The sequence below is a fragment of the Apaloderma vittatum genome, unplaced genomic scaffold, assembly GCF_000703405.1.
Source record: "Apaloderma vittatum isolate BGI_N311 unplaced genomic scaffold, ASM70340v1 scaffold32128, whole genome shotgun sequence".
NCBI lineage: Eukaryota > Metazoa > Chordata > Aves > Trogoniformes > Trogonidae > Apaloderma > Apaloderma vittatum.
This window is the reverse complement of record NW_009730887.1, coordinates 37300-60136: the sequence shown is the minus strand read 5'-3', so window position 1 is coordinate 60136 and position 22837 is coordinate 37300. Positions and strand designations below refer to the sequence as shown.

The window sequence follows — 22837 nt, the reverse complement described above, 5'->3', positions numbered from 1 at the left end:
GAAGCTGATCCGAGCTGTACGCTTTATTTGAAAGGGTGCTGTGGTTGCCCAGCAATAAGGATGCCTTTCCTGAAATTGCTGCATCCAGACATGAATAGGCTGCTAAAATTACAGCGCATCTGGGCCTGCCCAGCGAAGCAAGCCCATGGGAATGCAGATGGCTTTCTCAGGCAGTTGAGTGTAGCGCTAACAACGCTAAGGTCGCAGGTTCGATTCCTGTTTGGTCCCCATGTGTTGCCTGATCTAGTCGAGAGGTGGCGGCCCTCGTGGCAGGGAGGCTGGATTAAAATGATCTGTAAGGTCCCTTCCAGCCTAGGCCATTCTATGAAATGATATGATATGAAATGATATGATATGAAATGATATGGTCAGCAGGCTTCAGCTCAGCCTTTGGAGCCTGGAGTTGTGCAAGACGGCTGCTCATGCTGATGGTGCCCTGTCCCCTGCCCACGAGGTACCTTCTGCAGAGCTGTGGATGTGGTTGTGAGGGTGACCACGCTGAGTAAGCCCTGGCCAGCCAGCAGGAGCCTGGCTTTGGCAAGACCTTAGGTATCCTCACCCTGCTCCATGCTGCTGTCCCACAGCAGCCTGCTGGGCAAGGTGGGGTGGCATGGGTGGCTGTGGGTGTAGGCAGGGGTTAAGCTGTGTGCAGCTGTGTGAGTAACCAAGGAAATATTAAAGTAAATAAACAGGGAACAGCGGCTGGGCAGCAGCCAAGGCTGAAAGGAAATAGAGCTCAGTGCTTCCTTCTCTGCAGCATCTCATCTTTACTGCTGCTCTAAGATTGTGGTGGCCAATCTCGTATCATCATTTGCTGCAAGGGGGGAACAGTCTTTTGGGGTTTGTATGTGATCAGACTGCTTCCCCCCTGGACTGCCTTGCTCCTTGTAGGTTTAGGGAAATCGTGGCCATCCTTCCTCTCTTCCTCCCCTTCCATCTTAGCTGGAGCTGTGCATGCTCCTAAATGGAAATCATCATCACTGGAGGCTGCCTGGAGCCAGAGGCTTAACCTAGCTCTATAAAACACCCTGGGGCACCATTAGAGGCAGAGGTACTTTATAGATATATCATGGTGCAGTTGGGGAAGTTTAAAGCAAGCATCTGCCCCTGTGCCCTGCAGCGTTTTCATAAAAAAGAAAAAAACAAGAAAGAAAAAAGAGAAAAAAGTAACCACTCCTTTTTGGCTCTCTTGAAAGAATGAATGAAATTGTGGTTTTTCTCTTCCTTCCCCCTTATCGCACATGCTTCCTGGTGTCCTTATTTTAAACTTGTGGTGCAGTACAGTGGAAATTGGATTGAAAGGCAGGGAGTGAAACAGATCCTCTTAGCACAGTGGAAAAAAATGCTTAAGGTAGGCCTGGTAGCTCTGACTGTTGCCGTTGCAGGAGGCCTTTATTATATGACTGATGGATGATTCTATGCCAATTTTAGGTCTTTAGGCAGAAATTTTCCATGCTGGAAATTATTCATGCCTCTGGTTATTAAAAAAAAAACAACCAAAAAAACCCAACCAAACCCATACAAAAAAACCCACAGAATAACTGATTGGCTAAAATGGTTCATCTGCTTCTGAAAACATAGTAAGAGGGAAAAATAATTTTCCCGGCTCCAGTTCTGATGATCTTTTGGATGCGTTGGAGAAAGAATTGGAAACTTGAGTCGCAGGTGATCCCTGTGTCAAGAATCTGTCTTATGTTATCCAGTGAAAATCCATCCAAATTTATTCATAGTTATGGCCTTGAGCAATCATAGTACATGCATGTTTGGGTAGAGATATTTGTTAATTTAATATCTACATTCCTAGTGATTCTGGCTGTGCTTTCCGTGCTCCTGCCAGAAGCTGAGCAGGGTTTTGTTGTTTCAATAGCAGCTCTGGTCACGTTTGGGTGAAGGTTGGTGCATCCTCTTTTGCTGCCAGTGGCCCTCCTGCTAAGCCCAGGCAGGAGGACAGTGAAGCCATTTGATCCAAGTAGGAGGTAGGAGAAGAACTCCTTGGGGCAAGGATGAGGGCTGATGGGGGCAGCCCCCTGGGCTGGTGTGATGCTGTGATTCCGAGGAACCCAGGCACGGTCATGTGAGTAGTCGGGGATTTTATCCTCTTATTCCCTGTGGGGCCACAGCTGAATCGCTTGTCACCTTCCATTGTGGCCAAACAATTATTTTAGGAGTAGGGCCAAGTAAAACACGTGCACGCTTACTACTGACAGCCTCGCTGGCTAGCCTGCTCTCGCTGCAGCCGGAGGGCAAAGCCTCCTTCCCTCCCCACCCAGGCAGGAATGACACTCAAAACACAAACCAGCTCAGCTGAAACAAGGGATGAAGCCTGGAGCTCTCTTGGTGCCAGTCTCTGCCTCCCTCTGGATGCAGAGGTGTCAGACAAGCCGCCTTTCCTTTGCTGGAATGGGGAATGTCAAAAGCCACCTTGCTGGTCACAGAAATGCTGCAGGCTGTGCTGCTGTCAACTGAGAGCGTTCAAGGCTTTGTCTGAATATTGTGAGCTTCCAGGGCTCTTCTTTTTGCCCATTGTTGATACCTGAGGCTGGACTGCTTCGGCAGAATTCCTGGTTTACAGCTTGTCACCGCAGCAACTTTCCAAGCTTTTCTCTTCCAAGTGTGGTGAGACTTCCTTTTTCTGCCTAATTACCTGTTGTCATTCCGTGACTGCGTCACAGGTCATCCACTGTCACACAGGAGATTGTCACCTTCTCTCTAAGGGCTGGTGACCAGTGCTTGTTCCGCAATTCATCTCGTGTGCCCCAGCACAAGGCAGAGGCTGCTTCCTCCTAGTCCTGGTCCAGTGTTTTGAGCAGATGAAGTGCTGGCCCTTATCCCTTGGGAAGCACACAGGTCATGTGCCTTTTTCTGCTCTGAGGTCGTCACAGAAAGGCTTGGTATACCATGCCAGGAGGTGAAATTGTGGGAAGGGAATAAAATCATCGAATGTGTTGGGTTGGAAGTGACCTTTAAAGGTCATCTAGTCCAACTCCCCTGCAGTAAGTAAGGAATACTTAAGCTGAGGAATACCTCTACCTCCTATGCACTGCTCATTGCAGGAGGAAACCTCCAGAGACCTGAGCAGTGCTCAGGGGCATTTTTGGTGTGTAGAGCTTCTGTGCTGAGTTTCTTACCACTTCTCCTGCTTACTTTCTCCATAAATGTTTTCTGTCACACGATGATTTACATAAGAGAGACATTTTAAGGATTAAAAAAAAAACCCTAGGTGAAATTGTAATTCTAAAGTTTGAAACCTCAGCTAATTCTATGATTCGTAGTAAATTTGTGACTGCAAATCCTAAACTGAGTTCTGCATGAATCTCTAGACTGGAGGAAGAATTTCCTTCAGATAGGACTGGGGCTCTTTCGTAACACTCAGTATGCCAGATGTGTGCTATTTGGAGCAGATGGATACTGCTCCTAAGAAATAAAGGCAGTAAGATTGATGCTTGCAAGGGTCTGGATGCTAATTGGAGCTGGCAGGTATGCTGGAAATGTTAGCTGGCATGGAAGCTGGTAATCAGATATGTGAGCAGCTGTCTCCAGTGGACAGAGATAGAGGATCAAAGTCTTGCCTGCCTGAGAGATGCTTCCAGCCCTGCTGAGGCACAAAGAGTTGTGCCGTGACTGCAGGACTCTGTTGGATCACATTGGATGCAACAATTGGGAGGAGGTTAACAAGTCTCTTAAAAGGATCCTCCTGAAACCGTTGGCTGTAAGGAGTGACACTGTTGGGCAGAGAACAGATGCTGGCCTGTATTTTGTGTTTTTTATGGAAACCCCCAAAACGAAACATTTTTTCCCCACTCTGTAATTATGAGCTCATCAGCCACGATGGTAGTTGCCTCAAGTCTTCATGTGACCAAGAGCAACTGTTGTCTCGCTGTGCTCTTAAAATGTCTTTACACCCAAACTCAACCTTTTTACAACTTTCCTGCTATTACCTGACCCATGTCCTCAGCCTCTTCTGCCTTTGGGCTGCAGCCACTCTCTTCGGTCCTGTCTTGTTTTGCCGCAGGGCTTGTGCCTCCATGTTCAGGAGCGGATCCAACCAGCCACACAGGGAGCTGCTTGTGAGCTCTGATGGAGCTGGGTCTCAAACTTCCCCCTTGGACCAGGATTTGCCGTTCATGCCATGACTTGCCTTCTCACCACCAAAACAGTAGCTGCTTCTCTGGCAGGGAGCTGCAAGGCCTTAAAAATCAAATTGCTATTCAGGGGTGCCCTCCCTGGGGACAGGTTACCCCAGGGCTTTTCCCCTTGCAGTCAGAAACCTTTCCTTCAGTCCTTGTCCCAGCTGAAGGCTGTAGGAGCGGGTAATGCTGCATGGTTGCTCCTCTGCATAGAGGTTTAATTTTGAGCCCAGGGATGGAGGTGCGATGTAGGGTGGAGTAAGTGTGCTTACTGCATGATTCAGAGGCAGAAAAATTGAGGATTTTAAGCAACCTTAAAAATGGCTCTGGCTCTCTCTCCCACTCCTTTCTGCATGTGTGTCAAGTGTGTTTCCCAGTCCTCTCATCTGTCCATATGTTTAACAAATCTTTCAGGTTCTTAGTTGGAAACTTTCAGCTTTGACCCACCTGGAGCGATGTCATCTTGGAGAGAGTCCTGCAGCCCTCGGGCCAACAGCTCTGTGTGTAACACACACACATACACACAGAAAAAAATAGCCTGTTGAAGTGGAGCCTACTTTTATGAGAAAATTGGCAAAAGGCAATGGTCTTTGCATGTCGTCTCAATGTGGAAGACAGATTAGTCCTTCTGGAGGTTTTTTTTCACCTGTTGTGTACATGCAGCTGCCAGGCAAAAGATGAGGATGAGGGAAAAAGTCAGTGTCTTAGTGTTTCAGACTGTTTTTAAATAAAACACGATGTTAAAACAGAAGACACTAGCTGGCATACAGAGAATTGTTCTCATCAGCCTGTTTCAGGCAGTTGGACTCTTGAAAAATTAAAGTGAGCCTCATGCTTGCCTTTCTCTGCCTGCACTCCTCTTCCTCCTCTGCTCTTTAGGCTGGACTCCTGGCAGGGCACACGGTTCATGAAGGTGAAGTAAGTGTTATCTTAATTTTCCAGATGTGGAAAGCCAAGGGCAGATGTGCCAAGTGATGTGTCCCAAACAGCACAAGGCTCCTTCAGGTGGGAGCACAAGCTGAGATACCCTTGGATTTCACCTCCCTTCTGGGTCCTCATGGCCTCCTTGGTGGAAAAGCCCTAAAGCAGCTCAGCCATGCTGTGCCTGTGAGAGGTGGATGCCTTTTTGAGTCCAGGGATTGTAAACAGGGCTCTTTTGATAGCTATTTCGTAATAGGAATCTCATTTCAACACTTTGGGGATTTCTCTTTTCTCTAGGGTTTATGGAGTTCAGCAAAATTCTGCGCAGTTGCGTGTGCAATGTACTTTGTGGTTTCACGCTGCCGCAAAAATAAATCACCAGGATCTCTCTCTTAGGCAGCTGGATCATGAAAGACAGGCTCTTGCGTGACCAAGGACAAGAAAAACCCCGCAGCTTCCTATGGTCAGGTTCCTGCTACAAAGCACCAGTGACTGTTTTTCCCTCTGTGCCCAGACTACACTGAGGGCCATGAGCTTAAACACCATATGCAAAAGTATTAAAATAGTGAATTGCCTTTACTGAACTCGAGAGAAGAAGCATTTTCCGTTAAATAAGGGCTACTTCTGTGTGTAGACAAAGCAGTCAGTATTTTTCCAGCAGTGCATCAAAGATCTTCATCATTCTCCTCCTCTCTCCCTCCTCAAAGAACATACACAGTCCAGTGCACTTCAGCCTAGTTAAACTTGGCTCCTTAACTTTTTCTCTTTCCAAACGTCTCCCATTTATAGCTTTCCAGCATTTGGCAGCTGGGATCCAGCATGTTGCCGTGCAAGCTAGTGCCAAGGCAGGTCAGTGGAGCTACAATTGGCTCTAGCTGGCATCCGACCGGCTGCCGCGTTCTGCGCCTGGAGCCGAGTGGGGCTGCGAGCTGCTGGAAGCCGTGCCTGCCTCTGGGGAGTGGGAACCCATCCTCCCTGAGCATCCGTGTGGGGTGGAAGCTCCCAGGGCCAAGCCTACACATGGGGCCGGTGCAGTGGCAGCAGGCAGTGTGTGCCTGCAGTGGAGATAACTTCCAGTTCTCACAGCTGAAGCCTTTCTTGAGCAGCTGCTGGGAACAGCACTTGATGGTTTTTGGTTTAACCCAAACTGATGGCAGCATTTGCCCTTTCCCTTTGCTCCACAGGCTCACGAGGTTTCTGCAGTCCCACCTCTTGTCTTCAGAGCAATTTTGCTTCTTGCTGCTTTTGCTGAGCTGTGAGGGCTCCCGCTCACCTCCTGGCTCTCATCTCTACCTGTTCCTGTTAGCTCGTCCCTTCTTGTTCCCAGGCTCTTTGCCTGGCGCTGCCGTGGTGAAGGAGGACCAGCTCCTGAGCCTCTGCTCTCCTCATTCATCCCCACTGGCACCCCTTGGTCTCCTTCCCTCTGGAGACTTGGTGGAGCAGCCTTTGCTTCCCAGCCCTGGGGGAAGTACATCGCACACGAAGTGTTGCCTGGTGGCTGCTGTTTTGGGGGGAGCCTGTGCCGAGTGTAACCCAGGGTTTTATTTGTTGAGGCTTTCGGCACTGCGGTGATTAAAAGTTATCCTGTAACACGAGGCAAAGGGTTACACCCCTCTGCCTGTCTCAGGGCTGAGCTAATGCCCTTCCGCACCCCAACTACTTAGTGAAAAAGCCCTGAAAATTCAACTGCCCCCATTCTTGGGAGGGCTGAGCGGGATCCCTGGGAGGGAGGGAGCTCACTGGTGCCCGTTGCCCGTGGGGTAGGTCCCTGGGGAGGGTGCCTGCCTGGAGCTGGTTGTGGTCGAGGTTTTTGATGAGGTTTGCCTGGGTCTGGGCTGATGCGAACCACCACCAGCCCGCCCCTCTCCCCAGCCTTTCTGCCATGTTCTTAATCAATCTATGGCAGCCCGGTTTTCTGGTGGAAAGACCTGCAATTTATATCATGTGGCAGCAGCCCTGGATCTGAAACGAACCAGTTTTAAGCTGACTGATGCTGTCTTGGGGGGAGCGGAGGGTGAATGGCAGTAAATCAGTGCAAAAGACTTTGTATCTCAAAGTGCTGAATTTTTAGTAAAAATGGCCGGAACCCGTTTATATTGCTAAATCTGTGTGATGTAGTAAAGACCGTAGCATGCACCACACACATAGGCATCTAGGAAGTGGAAGCATCTGTGCAGTTTTATGGTGAGTGGGAGATGGAAATAAGAGCTGGGAGAAACAGAGAGAGATGGTGGTTCTGGGCTTGTCCTGCCCTTGCAGAGGGAGGTGGTAAAGCTGAAGGGACAAGATGTTTTTCCACAGTCTTATTTCTAACTTCTTTTCTGTGCTTTTCATTCGCTTACATCAGGCTGTCACAGGCTTACTGTGGTGCTGTAAATCAGCGCTCCGGTGATGGCTATAGAAAACGTTTCTGGTGAAGGATGTCTTGCAGTCTTGGAGTCCCCTTGCAAAGCGAGGTGTGGACCTCTGGAGTGATCTCCCTGGGGTCCTGGTGGACCTAGGGACAAGTGAAGAATTGATCTGCTTGCTCTCCTTTCCCAGCACTTTGTTCCATCCAAGAAGCAATGCTCCTCTCCTCATGCTTTCCTTGTGTGTTTTTTAACCCTTCTCCTATATATGCTCTCTGCCCTGAGGCTTGTCTGGCTTCTCATTCCCGTCGCTGGGATCCAACGCAGACTTTTCCTGGGTATGTGGCAGGCATCCTGCAGGAGGAACAAGGAAGGCAGGTCTGTGCCAGCTGCAGCAAGGCTGCTCCTTTGGCTGGTCTAGGGGAGACCTCTCAGGGAGGGAAGGGTGGGTGTGCAGGGTCTGCCCTTCCTCCATGATTCATGCCTTCCAGCCGGATGGCAGCGAGGAGGGAGACCTCATTAACCAGAAAATGGAAAGGGGAAAATGTGACATGATGCCAGCAGGAGGATGCTGCAGGGCTCCGGCAGCTGGCCTGTCCCCTCCGTGGTGCCGTGGTGACTCCATGGTTTTCCTGCCAGTGGTGAAGCTTGGCCTCTCCAGCCGCCGCGGGGGTGTTGCAGTGCTGCTGGGTGTGTAGCACCCATTCTGCTCATCTTCTCATCACCTCGTGCCTCCTGTGTGTCCCCGGGCTGCGAGGTGCTGCTCTACACCCTGTGCTGTGGTGAATTTTGTATTCTCGTGTTATCTGGGATTGCAATGTGAGCAATAACCTACATGAAAAATGGTCTCTCTTATGATGTGGCAGTGTGAGGAGACTCAATATTTTCCCTGTCTTAATTCCACCTCCCTGAGCCTTTCTGCCTTACTGGTACTATAGCTTGAGGCCTTTGCAGTAGGAATGAGTCACTAAGTAGTGAATTATAAATGATGTTTATGGCTGTCTTTACCTGGCAGCATGGAAATTAGATCATGGAGATTGGGTTTGGGACGTGTAATTAAGGTTGGTGAATTTATTGTTTTAATACTGCCTTTGATAAAATATTTAGGGTTTGGACAAGAAAAAGCTTGTATTTGAATGTCATTTTTCAGTGCTGATACTGTATTAAATTAGCCAAACTAGGTATTTTTTAATACGCAGGGTACTGTTGTGCACCTTACGGAGAATTCCTTGTGCTCCTGTTTTCCTCTGCAAGCTGAACTTGCTGATCATTTACCATCAACCATGGTCCGGTACTTGACCTTTTCAGAGGGGAAGAAGGTATTTTGTTGTAGCAGACTTTGAAAAATGCCTCCTGCGGCGAGTGGTTTGGGTGCAAAGAGGTTTGGGAGCCCTCTGGGGCTGATCCCCCCTGTCCCCAAGCTGTCAGCAAACCAGCCCATGTCCTTGTGAGCTCAGAGCAGCTCTGGGAAGGCCAGGAATGAGAAAGGTGGAGGTGAGACCTCTCCCTGTCTTCTGCTGCAGGCGAAAGTTCAGTTGGTTCACCTTTATTGTGCAACTTCACTGTGGGCTAGGTGGGCAACGTGTCTAAGGCGCTGCAGAGATGTCCCTCCCCATCCCCAGGGTTGTTGGTGGGAGCTGGCCAAGGTGTTCAGTCTCACCGAGTGCGCCTGACATTTTCTTTTTTTTTTGTTGTTAGAAAAAGATAATGCTGAAAAATGGAGGAAGCATGGGGGTTTTAGAAAGTTTAAGTTGTGAGTCTTCCTCCGTATCTGTAGAGCTGCTGCTGGCAGTGGGCATTGCTCCTCTCCAGCCTTGAGGAGCACTGGGTTTTAGAAATTATCAGCACCTCTGGTAGAGACCTGAAATCCGGGAATTCCCACCCAATCTCAGGCAACGTGAAGTTGCAATCCTATGCTTTTTAGCTGCACACCTACATGCTGAAAATGACTGGTGAAATGGCCACTGAAGAAGGCTTTGTGTTCAGCCACGCAGTGTGCCAAGCCAGCTGGGAAGCTGTGCAACTCTTCAAAATGGTGAGGTTTCCTTGTCCTAAGTTCAGAGGAAAGTTAGTGTTTAAATTTTAGAAAGAAGCTCAGTTCAGTATGTGTGAAACAGTCTCTTATTTTTTTACTTTTTTTTTTTTAAAAAAAAGCTTTCTCCTGGATGAGTCACTTAAAACATTTGTAAAATGCTTTTAATTTTAGTGGTTAGATTTTACTGTTCAGATTGAAACGATAATTGAAATGGATACTCATCTGCTGATCCTTCTTCTTGGCAAATCAGCATTTTCCAGTTCCCCTCCTCTTTCCTTCCCGCTCCTCCACCCACCTTCAGGAAATAAAAAAGTTCTGTTGGAAAGTTCCCAGGGAGCTCTGGGGTTTCTATTTGGGAGACGGCTGCGTTCCACCTGCCAACAGGTGCTTGCTTTAAGCCCCAGAACCCTGATGTTTTTTTATCAGCTAGTGAGTTTGGCCAGAGGCTGTTCAAGTTTTCTCTCTTCATATGTCTGTGGTGAGATACGCTTAGAGAAGAGCTCTGAGGTTTGGGTGCTGTCAAGGTTCGTGCTCCATAGAGGTTTAGTTATGCTGGAAAACCTTGGTGTTGCTCAATCTCCCTTTGTCCTGGTTGGGTCCTAAAAAAGCAGGTGCAGTTTAAGGTATGTGGTTTGGACTCAATTCTCTGTGCAATCTGCATTCTTGTGTATAACTGCACAGAAAGCAGCAAGGTTGTTGCACTTTGCCTGCTGCTGGGGCTCCTCCGCAGTGCCTCTGTGTTTGCTGGCTCCGGGCCCTTGGCAGAGGGTGAATATCCTGGGTTAGGACAGCGTTCCTCTCCGGAATTGCATTGCTTCTTGCTTTATGCAGTCCCAAAGGCTCCCAGTGGGGCTCCCCATACCCCAGCCCCACTGCTGGCTGCTTGTTCATCCCTTCCTTGCAAAGTGCATTAACTCCTCCGTAGGCTGCAAGGGCCGATCATGTGGGCGAGTCAAAATCTCTCTGTGTTGGCCTTTCTGCTGACTTGCTTGGAACATGGGGTTTGTGTTTTTAGGGAAGGAACAGCAAGGAAAATAAACAGTTAGCAAGAAGACTGATGCAAGAGGAGTGTCATGAGGCTGGTGTTTCTGACCAGCAGCGCTCTCATGAGTGGCAGGACTGCAGCTTTTGCAGCCCTGCCCGTAGCTCAGGTACCTCCTCCTTTGTCTCATCATGTTTGGGCCTGCCACAGATTTAAAACTTTTCATTAATTTCGGGGAAGGAATGTATGTTGGTCTGCTTCTCTTCATCTGCTGGAGCACAGAAGGTTTTCGAGAAGGGAGGGGTCAAAGAGAAATCAGATCATGAGTTATTTGGGGGTCAAGTCATCCCGAGGGTTTGGCAAGTGTGCAGCTCAGAGTGGGGTGGCACATATATAAAGCCTCTCTGTGCCCCGTCACTGAAATGCTTGACTGAAGATTGCCTCTTGGTGTGAAGCACCACGTTAGATGTGAAACGAGATCTGGCTGGAGTATTTCGGCGCAGCCCTCCCCCTTGCTGCACCTCGGCTGCTCAACACATGAAATAGGGCAAATATATTGGTATTTCTCCACTGTTATTTCCATTTCCACAACAGAAACTGAATCTCATGACTCCCCATTCTTCCGAGCGTGTCTGCTTGGGGATGCTAGAGAGGAGGATGTGGGTGAACAGGAACTGTCTTTGCAGCCTTCTCTACAGCTGCTGCTGCCGTGACAGCTCCAGCGATGGTGGCCGTGGTGGTTCTGTGGTCTTTGCACCAGGCTCGGGCTGGCGGCCCAGCTCTGTCCTGCTCCCATGCCGAGGCTCCTTCCAGGGCTACTTCCCTGTGTAACACAGCCCCGGCTGTGCTGGAGGGACCTTCCCATGGACTGGGTGGGAAAGAGGAAGTGGCGCAGACCAGCATCACCCCCGGGTATTGCTGCTGTCTTCCTAAGCACGTCTACGGGCGAGAGTCATTTCCCGTGGCTGGGTCGCTGTGGTGAATTATGGAATTACTGGTTGTTTGGTGATGTTAATGCTCCGGCAGTGAGTGGAGTGCTTCAGCTCTCAGTGCTCATCTGTGCAGCCTGGGACCTGCCTACACAGCCTAATACCATCTAGAGGCTGCAATTATCAGAAATTAAGTGGAAAATGGATTAGTGGAGTGCTGTAAATAGAATGATGACTTCCAGGATTCAGCACTGATGAACTGAATGTAAAAAGCAATGTATTTTAATCACCCAAGAAGCAGACAGAGGTACTGTCGGCTCTGTGAGGAGGTTGTATAAATGGAGATGACTGGGTGCTCTTCTCCTGATCTGAGGTTTCCTTGTTCTTTCTTTTAACACTAAACTCTCTCCTTAGTCTCTCCCAAATATATTCTTGACAGGCTTACAAAAGGAGGGAAACCAAGCAGTGCTTTTCAGGAGTTGTTTGGGCAATCCAGAAATGGCTGGTGATTTTGGATCCCGGTATCTCAAGGTGCCTCACCTGATGCCTTAGTGGAGCTGAGTTTTGGGAAGGGGCAGCTTTGTCTGCCCTCTCATTCCTTTCTGGGTGCCTCAGAATGGGTACCTGGAGCTACTTGTTGCTTTTGAAAACATACAGACTTTGAATGTCTTAAAACATTATTTATTTATTTTTTAAAAGCTCTAGGAAATGTGCCGTGTAGATGAGCACAGAATAGACACAGAAGTCATTGTGGGAGCAGGACCTGGCTTGCCCAGAGAGAGACCTATCTGAGGATGAGAGTATTTATATTTTTCCTTCCGTAACTCTCTCCTTCACCCATCTGCTGCAATTAGCACATGGTGTTGGTTGCAATGGAGATGGCTGTGACTAGAAACTCCCATTGTCTCATTGCTAATAAACAAACACGATAATCTTTTAGTGATTCCTGGGGGTTTAGGTTTCAAGGCTGGATGATAAAGCAGGAGGTTCCTCACACTGAGGTCACTACAGGTTTCTAGGAGGTAGACACTTGGGGCTGAGCGCCTAATTTGCTGGGAATCCCGACGGCCCCAGGGAGTGTGCAGTGCCTGTCGTGATCTTGATTGCTTGAGATAGAGGTGAGTGCGGCTGAGGTTTCGACTCAGAGAATCAGGGGGTGCTTGGGCTGGAAGCATCGTCTATCCTGGGCAGTGAAAGCTTTTGCCTGCTTGCTTTTGGAGAACCACTGCGCTTGGACCAAACCTAGAAATGCAAAGCTGCCATGCCCACTGAGCCCCCACATGCAGGCAGAGCCTGCCAGCTCCTCGATTTTGGTCTGTGTGGTTTGCAAGTAAGGCACTCAGGGTAGCACAGAGCTGGTGGTGGCTCAGCCCTGGGGCTGGATGTGGCAGTGCAGGCAGAGGGATGTGTCCTGTCTGGCCTTGTGCCTGCTGTCCCCTCCATGCCAGGGAGCTAGTCCCAGGCACCAGTGTCTCCCTCTGGCTAATGCTTCCTGTGATTTCATAGGAAGTCTCTCTTGCAGTGGCAGCTGCTGCCAATTTGTGTAGCCCTTTCTTCTCTGACCTCAGATAATTCTTTTTTTGTCTGTTGCTGAGCAATGCTTGAAGTTTTCCATCAGGTTTTCACAATCCAGCCTCTGTGATGCCATTTCCTAGGGCTATGGAGGTCAGCGTTGCCTCTGCCTGGTAATGTGTAAAATGCACTTGCATCAGAAAAGCTGGGACTGGCAAGAAGCTGTGGTCATCAAGAAACCGCTCAGTTGTGCTGCTCTTCAGCTCCTATTACTGTCTTTGAACACTTTGCTTGCTTTGGCTATTGGACAGGCGTTACCTGGTGCCAGACCCAGTGGAATCCTTCTCCAGGCTTGACCTCCTGAGCTTGGGATCTGAGCTTGCCCCATGTTGGCCCTTCTGTCTTGTGGGCTGTTGTGTTTTCACCCTCTGTTCCTTCACAGACAGACCAGGGGGATGCAGAGGAGGTGCCTCTGGTAGGATTGCAAAGAGACTAAACATCAGTAGCCTGTGAGCCACTGCCAGATGTCATTCTCTCTCCCAGACTATCTGCTTGGCAGATGTTCTCCAAACCAGCTGGCTCCAGGGCACAAGGGTACTTTGATCTGCAGCAGCGTGTTTGCAAAGTCTGGTTCTCAGTGCGCAGCCGTGTCCCTCACCACGTCCCCGTAGGGCCAGGGTGCTGCCGTGATGGCAGGCAGTTACTGGATTTGTGTCCCTTTCCCCCTGTGTTTGGGCATCAGTGGGACACTTCCTCTTGATGGATAAAATCTGGAGGAGGGCTCCTCTTCCCATTTGAGGAGACCTGACTAACACCCTGCTGAGCACATGGGGATCAGGGGTGTCACCATCTGCACTTTGCTGCCATGGGGACAGCAGGGCACACTGGGTGCCTGCCTGCCTGCTCCGTGCCCTCTCTCGCAAGGGACAGGGCCAATGGGGAGTTTGGGAATGCGGGATGAGAGCAGGCTTGGCTGGGACCCATCTTTTCCCCCATGGCAAGCTGCTGCCTTCTCTCAACAGGGAGGCTGTAGCTCTCACAAAGAGTCTCCTGTGCCTCTGCTGCCACGCACTCAGCCAGACTCTGAAGCCTTTTGTTGAACTCCTCTTTTTTCTTTCTTCTCCCCCCGTTTTCCCCTGTGGTGGTGTCAAAAGCTGACTTCTGTGCTGTGAGTAATGGACATGTCTGGTGGAGGCATGGATTAGGTCAGCTCTAGCTTGCTAAACCAAGGAGGAGCGTGCTTTTACGCTGAACCTCCGTCACGCAGGCAAAACAAATCCTCTCGATAAGAGAAGGGGGAAGTTCTCTCGCCCTGTGCCTGCACGTACAGCTCTCAGCCTGGCTCCAACGTCGGCTCCTGGTGTTGTGCAAGAGTGGGGAGAGTTTGCTCTCCTCACCTGGGGATTTCATCACCCCCAGCCTGTGCTGGTGCATGTTGCTGTTTGGTGACATGAACCACCATCCCCTCTGTAAGTTGGCAAAGACTTCCGTTCCCTTCTGCAGCCCTGGTACGTAAAATGCAAGCCCTGACATTCAGAAACTGAGAGCCTGGGCTTTAGAGCAGCTTGACAAAAGCAAATCCCAGAGTCCCCCGCCGGCAGAGGACTTGCTGCAAGAGTAATCCCGCATGCTTCTTGTTCGTTGTTATCAGGGGAATGCAGGACCTCTGTGTTTACCATTTCACCCTGACATTTTTCTTTCCACCAGATCAGATTTAAATGAAAAATAATTTTATTTTATTTTTTTCCCTCACCTTTGTGTTTTAGAGGGGAAAATTTTCCACTTTATCAACGAGAGCAGAGAAGCAACAAAGTGATGACACACCTTATTAGCCACTGGCATTTGCCTTGAGGGTGTTTTTTTGTTTGTTGAGAGTTTGATTCCGGCTGGGAAGCGATATGGCCCGCTTGTTAGACCTGGGGCCCTTGCTCCTCCATCAGACATCCCCCTCTGGGGTTATGCTGTCTGCATGGAGTGCCCCTCTGGCGTTACACCATCAGCTCTTATTTGGGCCAAGCCCTTCCTGAACACTCTCCTTCCCTGGGAATACTGCTGAGCACACACATTCCCCTCTCCCTAGGATCCCCTGCAGCCCGCAGCACTCTTAATTGATTCAATTAGGATATTATCTTACGAGTTTCCTGTTAATGAAGAAGCTGTCTGCCAGCGTGTTAGCTGTTGCTACAAAGCTGTCTTTGAAAGGCTCCCTGGCCCTGGGTAACCCTGCTGGCGCGACTGCCTGCCCTGAATTTAGTGGACAGCTGGGCGACAGGGACAGTGTGCCCGCACGGTGTGAAGGTGGGCTCCTTTGCTGCCCAGACATGTCCAGGTTAGTAAGAAAAGCAGCTCATTGATAAATCGATGGTGGACATAGATGTGGGTAAACGTGCCCTATCCTGACCCACTATTGGGGGGAGCTTGGCTGGGGGCTTGGATGTGCTGCTGGGGCGTCCGTGCCCCCCTCCTGGCTGAGGGAGCCAGGACCTGGCAGTGGGTGATCACTCTCCCTGCCTCGAAGGAGTCAGTGAAAAATGTGATACAAAGGCTTCCTGCATAACAAAAGCACACCAGAATGCTTGAAATTGCATCCACTCCTTTCTTTTTTTTTTTTTTTTCCAGTGAGATTCTTTCACAAACACTTAAAAATAATCTTGGAAGGGGAGAGACAATAGAGTTATTATTTCTTTTTTCCTTCATTTTTTTTCTCGACCTGGCTGAGTGCATTGTTGAGAGCGAGACTTGGCCTCTCTATGCTGTCCCGCGCTCGGCAGGGAAAGCTGTGCTCCAGAGGGTCGTGTGTCTGCCTGCCTCTTGCCTGTCTCCCCCTGGGATCTTGGATGGCCAGGCAGATCCTCTCATCTGGGAATGCAATGTGAGCAGTCGTGTTTGGAGCTTGGATGGAAAAACCTTGCCGCTGAGATGAATAGTGGGAGTCTCTCTGTTGCTTCCCACCATTCCCGGGGAGAAGGGTTCTCTCCCAGCAAACCTGCCCTGCTTTGTCACTAGTGTGCCTCCGTTTCTGCAGACTGTCTTCTGATGCCTGTCTCAGTCCTCAGTCCCCTGGGACTTGTGGGTTTGCTGCACTTTTACCCCTTTTCCATCCGTTTTCCAAAGCTGTGCCCACTCTCCTTGGCTTTCCTGGGGAAGGCTGGTATAATAACCTGAGCTGTAGTCACCATCTGGCAAAATCAGCAAGAGCAAGATGGGCCAGAAAGGGTACAGGGAGCCTCAAAACCTAGAGACCTGCCAGCTGGCTTCCCCTGGGTCTCTGGTGGCATCTCGTAGGTCTGGAGTTGACCTTTTCCTATCGCTGTTTCATGGTTTGGTTTTTTTGTGTGTGTAGTGCTACAGAAGAACCATCAGCCCATGTCCCACGGACTGAATTTCTGCAGATGTGTGCTCTTGTATCTTGCTAACGCAAACTGCCTGCCGTGGTTACAGCCGGCGCTAGGGTTGTTTTCTTTGGAGTGGGTTTTTTAGCTGTTCTACAACTGCAGGCTTATGCCCAGTAAAACTGATGAACTAGTATTTGCTGCTTCCTTTTCCGGCTGCGTGATGTGGCAGCCAGGCTGGGTGGGATCCATGGAGCTGACTTGTTCCTTCCCCATGTTCTCCTCTTTGTGTGCCGGAGGGTTCCCCAGGCACCTTGCAGCCTCTTTTTCTCCCTCTAGCAAGAGAAGAGACAGTAACTTGTGAGTGCATAGTCACAACGGTACCAACCCACGGCAGGCGGCGTAGGGTCTGGTCTGGCTGGGGTGATGCTGGTGGCTCTGAGCTGGGCTGGATCTGGAGCAGGGTGGCTGCAGCAAGAGGGTCCCTGTGCCACCTCCTGCTCACTGAGCAGCTGCAGCACAAGGCACTTTTGGTCAAGCAAAAGGAAACAGAGAACTTCTGGGCTGAAATTCTGGCTGAGTTTGGTGGGATCACACAGTTGGGAGCAGATGGGGCCAGAGGCACAACCCAGGCACGTGCATATGGGAGAAAACACAGCTTGCGCCGTTCGTGCCTTGGAGGCTCATCGTGCTCCCTGGAGCGAGAGATCCTCAACTCGCGTTCAAAACTGAGAGGAGGGGAAAGCTTCCAGCGACTCAAGTATTGTGTTGCTTAACAGCAATCAGATGTGCGGCTCTTGCGACTTGTTTTGCTCGCCCTTCACCAGTCACAAGCTTTCCCAAGCTCTTTCCCACAGGAGTAGCAGGGCCAGAGGCACCTCTTTGCCATGGCACAACATGGGTATTTTGCAGGGTAACAGATTTGTGGTGTCATCCTTTATTTTTGTGGCTTGAGGGAAGAGCAGGAGGCCCTTGTGTGCCCGGGAAGGCTGGGGAGGTGGTGCTGCCCGGGGATCCTGCAGAGCCTCGACGAGGCGGGTCCTCCGTCAGCCTCGCTTTGTGGCTGCTGGAAATGTCACTGAGGTCCTGGATTATTGCTGAGTCTGGAGTCATTGTCTTTATAACAAATTCTTTCAAATTTGTTTTGAGAAGAAGCTGTAAACATGGTCCGTTTGTGCTTAGTGTCACCCTGGTTTTGAGTTGTCTTGTTTTCATTTTGAAGAGAATATTTGAGAGCTTCTTTTGGTTTTCCTGTTGTCTTTGTGACTGTTGGGAGAGCTTTGTATTTCTTCTCAAAATGCAGGAAAAATACCTCCTTCCTTCTGCCCCGTCTCCACCAAACCTCAAGAATTTTATCCCAATGCATTTGAAATCCAAGAAAAAAAAAATTCAAGTGTTGCATGTGCGGGGCTGTGGAGGGCTGTGTTGGCCAAAAGAGCTTTGCTTTGGTATTACAGCACTTTAAACAAGGCTGTGCCTAGTAGTACAGGAGTTCACAGTCTGTACCTACTGTAAAAAGCATGTGGAAAAATAGGTGCCAAAGGACAAAAGCCATGCAAACGAGGGAGCCAGGTGGGATGCATCCCTGGGGGCTGTCAGGACCTCAGAATCCGGCCCTGCACAGACTCGCTGTGGTGAAGGGGCTCCCGGCGTTACGTGGTGGAGCAGCAGACAGGAGGGAGCACAGCGGAGGCATCTGGCTGCTCGGTGGTGCCTGTCCTCCTGCCAGGCTAGGCGAGGGCTGCCTGCCAATGCCTCTCATGGGATGAATGACTTGGGCTCTCCAGTTGCATAGTTTCCTCTTTGGATGAAATATTTTAAATATTAATTAGGCCAGAGGAGAATGGCTGTTTAGACTTTCCAGGTGCTCAGGACACTTCCTGGGCAGGTTGTCTCCAGTGCTTCCATAAGCCCTTAATTATTAAAGCAGAGTGTGATAGCTCCAGTAGGAGAGGGCAAGACCCATTTCAAATACCCCGGGCACCAGTGAGCTCTTCAAGTGATGGGAGACAAAGCTCAGATCCATGCTCCAGAGAAAGCATGTAAGAGTTTGCATCTCCCTCTCCTTCTTTCCAGAAGAAGGATGGCATCCCTTCCCTCCAGCGTGTCAACCACACCACACAACTTTGTGTTGTCGGCCAACTTGCTGCGAGTGCACTCCGAAGCACCAGTGCTGGCACCCAGCAAGAGCAAGAGCTCGTTATGACTTCTCTTTGCTGACTAACTACCACGTGCAGTTGCATCGATCAAGAAATTATTTATTTAATGCTGAAGATCCCATAGAAACATTCACCCCTCAAAGCCTGTGTAGCACAAAGTGTTTCCCCAACTTGATGGCCTTTTGCAGGCAAGCGTGAGTTTGTGCTGTGCGTCCAAGTCACCTGTAGCTGAGGAACTGTGTCAGTGCTGTGCTTTGCCTGAACTAATAAGCTTATAATATGCCTTTTCTGAGGAGCTTTTGAGATGTAGTTACTGAGGTCCATCAGTATGAAACTTAATAGCTGTGGAAATGTGGGTTATGTAAGTGACCCATGCTGAGCAGAGTGATAGTGCTGAGCAACATCGGTAATGAGAAATATCTTGAAAATAGCAGAGAATACGCTAAGGTCTTGTGCTTCTGGCACTGTTTTGGATGTGCTGCGGGTTGTGGTGGTCTGTACGATGTCTCAGGACACTGCTGATGAGGAAAACTGGCTTCAGCTCCTCCTGGGGAGAGTGGCCTTGTGTTGTGCAGGTTGATCGCTGACTTTAATAACTTCTATTGCATTTCCTTTTCTAGATGCAAATGCTGGACAAGTTTCCCATGGAAGGAGGGCAGAAGGACCCCAAGCAAAGGATCATCCCATTTCTGCCAGGTAGGCAAATGGGCTCCAGCAACAACCATACTGGTTTTGGTGTGGCAGGAGCTTTTTCCCAGTCAGTGTGTGAGCATACAAATGCTTTAGCTCTTATTTACTGAGCCATCTAAACAATAGCAAGTTCTCAGCCTGCACTGTGTCTGTGAAAACATCTGTATTTGTTAACAATGTGCCCAGTGAGTGTTAAACCCCTCAGTGATTTAAGAAGTCATTAGTGGAAGACTTCAGCTAAGCAACCCTGCTTTGCACAGCTTCTGCCAGGAGCAACCCCTGCAGCAGCCTCCTTGTTTTCGGAAGGGGCCTGGCCAGCACAGCACAGGGCTGAGGATGGTTCGAGGCTGCCCAGGAACTGCTCACACACTGTTTTTCCTGTCCCCTGCAACTCAAAGGGCCATCCAGAGAGAAGGAAATAACAATTGAATTCCACACATTAAATCAAGCTGATCGACAGCCTTGGCTTCCCTCCCTTGATGCTTGGGGCTGGTTGCTCAAAGACAGGGTTTCTGTGGCAGGACGTGTGTCCTGCCAGCCCAGTGTGCAGCTGAGCTGAGTGTTTGTGTGCCCGAGCAGCAGGGACAGTGGTCCATGGCAGGGCAGGACGTGTGTCCTGCCTGCCCAGTGTGCAGCTGAGCTGAGTGTTTGTGTGCCCGAGCAGCAGGGACAGTGGTCCATGGCAGACATTGTGAGGTGGAGGTTTGCTGGTGGCTGCCTTTTGGTGCTGCTGCTACGGGGAGAAAAAGAACCTTAGAATCACAGAATCATAGAACAATTCAAGCTGGAAAAGACCCTTGGGATCATCGAGTCCAACCACTGACCCTACACTACAAGTTCACCCCTAAACCATATCCCCCAACACTCCATCTAAACGACACTTGAACACATCCAGGGATGGCGACTCAACCTCCTCCCTAGGCAGTCTGTTCCAGGTGCCTGACCACTTTCCGTGAAGAATTTCTTCCTAACGTCCAGCCTAAACCTGCCCTGTTGCAACTTGCAACGATTCCCCCTGGTCCTGTCCCTAATTACCTGTGAGAAGAGACCAGCACCAACCTCTCTACAATGTCCTTTCAAGTAATTGTAGAGCATGATGAGATCCCCCCTCAGCCTCCTCTTCATCAAACTGAACAGACCCAGCTCCCTCAATCTCTCCTCATAAGGTCTGTTCTCCAGGCCCTTCACCAGCCCTAGTATGCCTTGCAAAAACAACAGCCTGAGGGGGGTCTGGGAGTCTTTCATGCACCTGCAGCTAATGGCTTTGGCCACAGAATTTTCTCTGTCCCCATACCCAAGTAGCTAATGGGTTTATTTAGAAATGTCACAGTACCATAATCACTTCCAGTGACTGTCAGGTCCTTTGTGCTGTGCTCTGCCCCCTGGCTTTTTCTAGAAACCTAACAGCATTTAGCAGGCTTTAGTTTTCTCTGACTGATGTGAAGAAAATCATCTGCCCTCCCTTTCTGCGCAAGAGAATCTTTTCTGGGTTTCCCACAGAAGGATTTCTGATTCTGGCTTCTCCTTGTATTATAACATCAGCTAAAACAAAGCACACTTGACATTAATACAGCAGAAAAGCCCTTGCTGTACAAGTATTCCTACAACAAGGAGTGAGGAGGAAAAACAGGGCCCAACTAGCAAAGGGCATAACTTGGAAAAGTTGGGTATATGGTTTGGCTGTGCTGCACTTGCAGAAAATTCCCGCCAAAGTGCTGCTTTTTCTAGAAGGCAGCGATCGGGCTTGTGAAGCCTGGTAGGAGCACTGCTTCTCACAGCACACTCATCAATATTTGTTTCTTCTTCTTGGTGTTGAAATAGTTTCCCCTCGCTAAGAGGCATGTCACTGGGATTTCCATTGGAGGAAAAAGGGAGTTGAAGTTGGAAAATAAAGCCTGGCTCTTGTGTAAGAAAGCAGTTTTGTGGAGTTAGTGTGACCATCCTCTAGAGGAGCTTGTGCATTTGTGTGTGTCTTATGTAGAGATGTTTTCCCTTTTGCTCTGGTCCCCTTTTTGCAACAGGACTAAATAATACCATTTTCAGAGGTAGTCACGCATTGACTTGGAAAACTGCTAGTCCATGCTTTTCCCAGAAATTTTTCTGACATTTCATTTCCTCAGTGGCTTGCAGTAGCTAAGAAGAGAGAGACTGTTGATGCCTAAGAGCTGTCACCTGCAGCTTTACCACTTGTACTTTCAGGTGCCAGCACAGGGCAAGGGGTGATGTGGTGAGAAGATCCCAGCACGGGATGGTGTCCTACCTCCAAGCAGGAGGTAGCCACTGGAAAGACAGATGAACTTCCATCTGCCTGTCCTCATGGAGCAGCTTCAAGAGTCCTCTTGCTTCAGGGAAGTTGTGTTATTAAGAAATGGGAATCGTGTTTCCTTTGCCACGTATCACGGAGTCATCAGGAGCTGGTGGCTTTCTCTAGAGCAGGAGGATGAGCCGTACCTCCCTAGTGAGGTGGCTTGAGGTGTCTGCTTCTGAAAGAGGACTTCACTTGGGGGTAAGGGAATGCTCTTTTAATAGTTGTTGTCTGTGTTTAGAAGGTAGTTGCCTTCTGGAACAGTTTTTGGGTTTCCCGGCTTGGCATGGCAATGGATTTTGTTATTTATACCTGAACCCACACTTCATCTCTGTCTGCCTAGGGATGCCATCCAGGTGAGCTCAGTGCAAACAGCCTGGGTCTCGTTCTCTGCAAAATATGGCTCTAGTATGGTTAGACTTGCTAAGGTTTTGATTATGTTCTGCTTCTGTGAGTACTGTAGTTTGCTCCCAATCCCATTTTGAGCAACGTTTTTAGCATCTGAATTTCATTAGCAATGGAGATTTGGCTCCAGTGGCTTACTGAAAGTACCCTGCTTTCTGGGAAGCCCTTTGCAGAGTAACATTAGACATTGTGGCCACTGCAGTTCTTGAAAATGTCTCCTGCGACCCTGTGCCTCCTGCAGCTATGGCTTTCTTAGCAAACTCCTAAGCGGGCCGGACTCAGGGTCACCACCACAACCTGAGAAGGTGCCATTTGGGTTTTTCTGTCAGGCTGTTTTCCTGGAATGAGAAGAGAGTTCCGTGATTATTCCATAGTTACAACATCCAGCCCACAGCAACTCTGTTAGCTTTGTGTTGCTCTGTTTTGTTAATGTTTGCTTTGAGGATTTGACTTATTGGAAATTTCTAGAGACTTTGGGTCTTTTGAAGTAGGTCTCTGATGGTATCAGAAGGGACTCTTCTAAGTGCAAGTCGTTCAGCCCACACAGCTCTTCTGATTTGGAGTCATAAAGGTGGGTTCTCCGAAACAGAGCAGAGCAATTGTGTTTGGGGCCAGGGGTTGTCCCTTCCACAGGTGCTGGCGCCCTGTTCACCCTGTAGCATGACTTGATGGGGGTCTGGTTTGGCTTGACAGGACATGACAGTGCTCCTGCACCATACCCAGAAAGCCTCTGCCCCGCCATATAGGGCAGTTTGAAGTGGACTCTTGGCTACTTCTGCTGGCTTTGAGCCACTGGCACAGCCTGCTCAGCTTCACGTGGTGCTAAGGGTGGCCCCTCGAAGCAGCTCTGGGGGCACCCAGCCCATGTGTGGCATCAACTGCAATCGCTGGAGCAGAGTCAGGAACCACTGGGAAAAGAGATGAGATCTGTCACTGCCCGGCCCGGAGGTCGACGTGCTGCGTAGCTTCATCCTCTCCTGCAGGAATCCACACTAAGGGTTACTCCCAGCGTGCTGGCTGGGAGGTGATGGTATGGAGACCCCAGGAAAAAATGAAGTAAGAAAACAAATGAGCTCAGTTGGGCTCGCCATG

General features: G+C 49.6%; 1 protein-coding gene across 1 annotated transcript in view; it reads left to right on the top strand.

Annotated features, from left to right (window-relative positions):
• SH3PXD2B (SH3 and PX domains 2B) overlaps positions 1 to 22837 on the top strand; it is a gene marked incomplete at its 5' end in the record, with an annotated part of 56716 nt that overhangs the window by 1030 nt on the left and 32849 nt on the right. Inside the window, 1 exon segment of the mRNA XM_009874954.1 lies at positions 18966 to 19041. Within this exon segment, the coding sequence (XP_009873256.1) occupies positions 18966 to 19041 (76 nt within the window).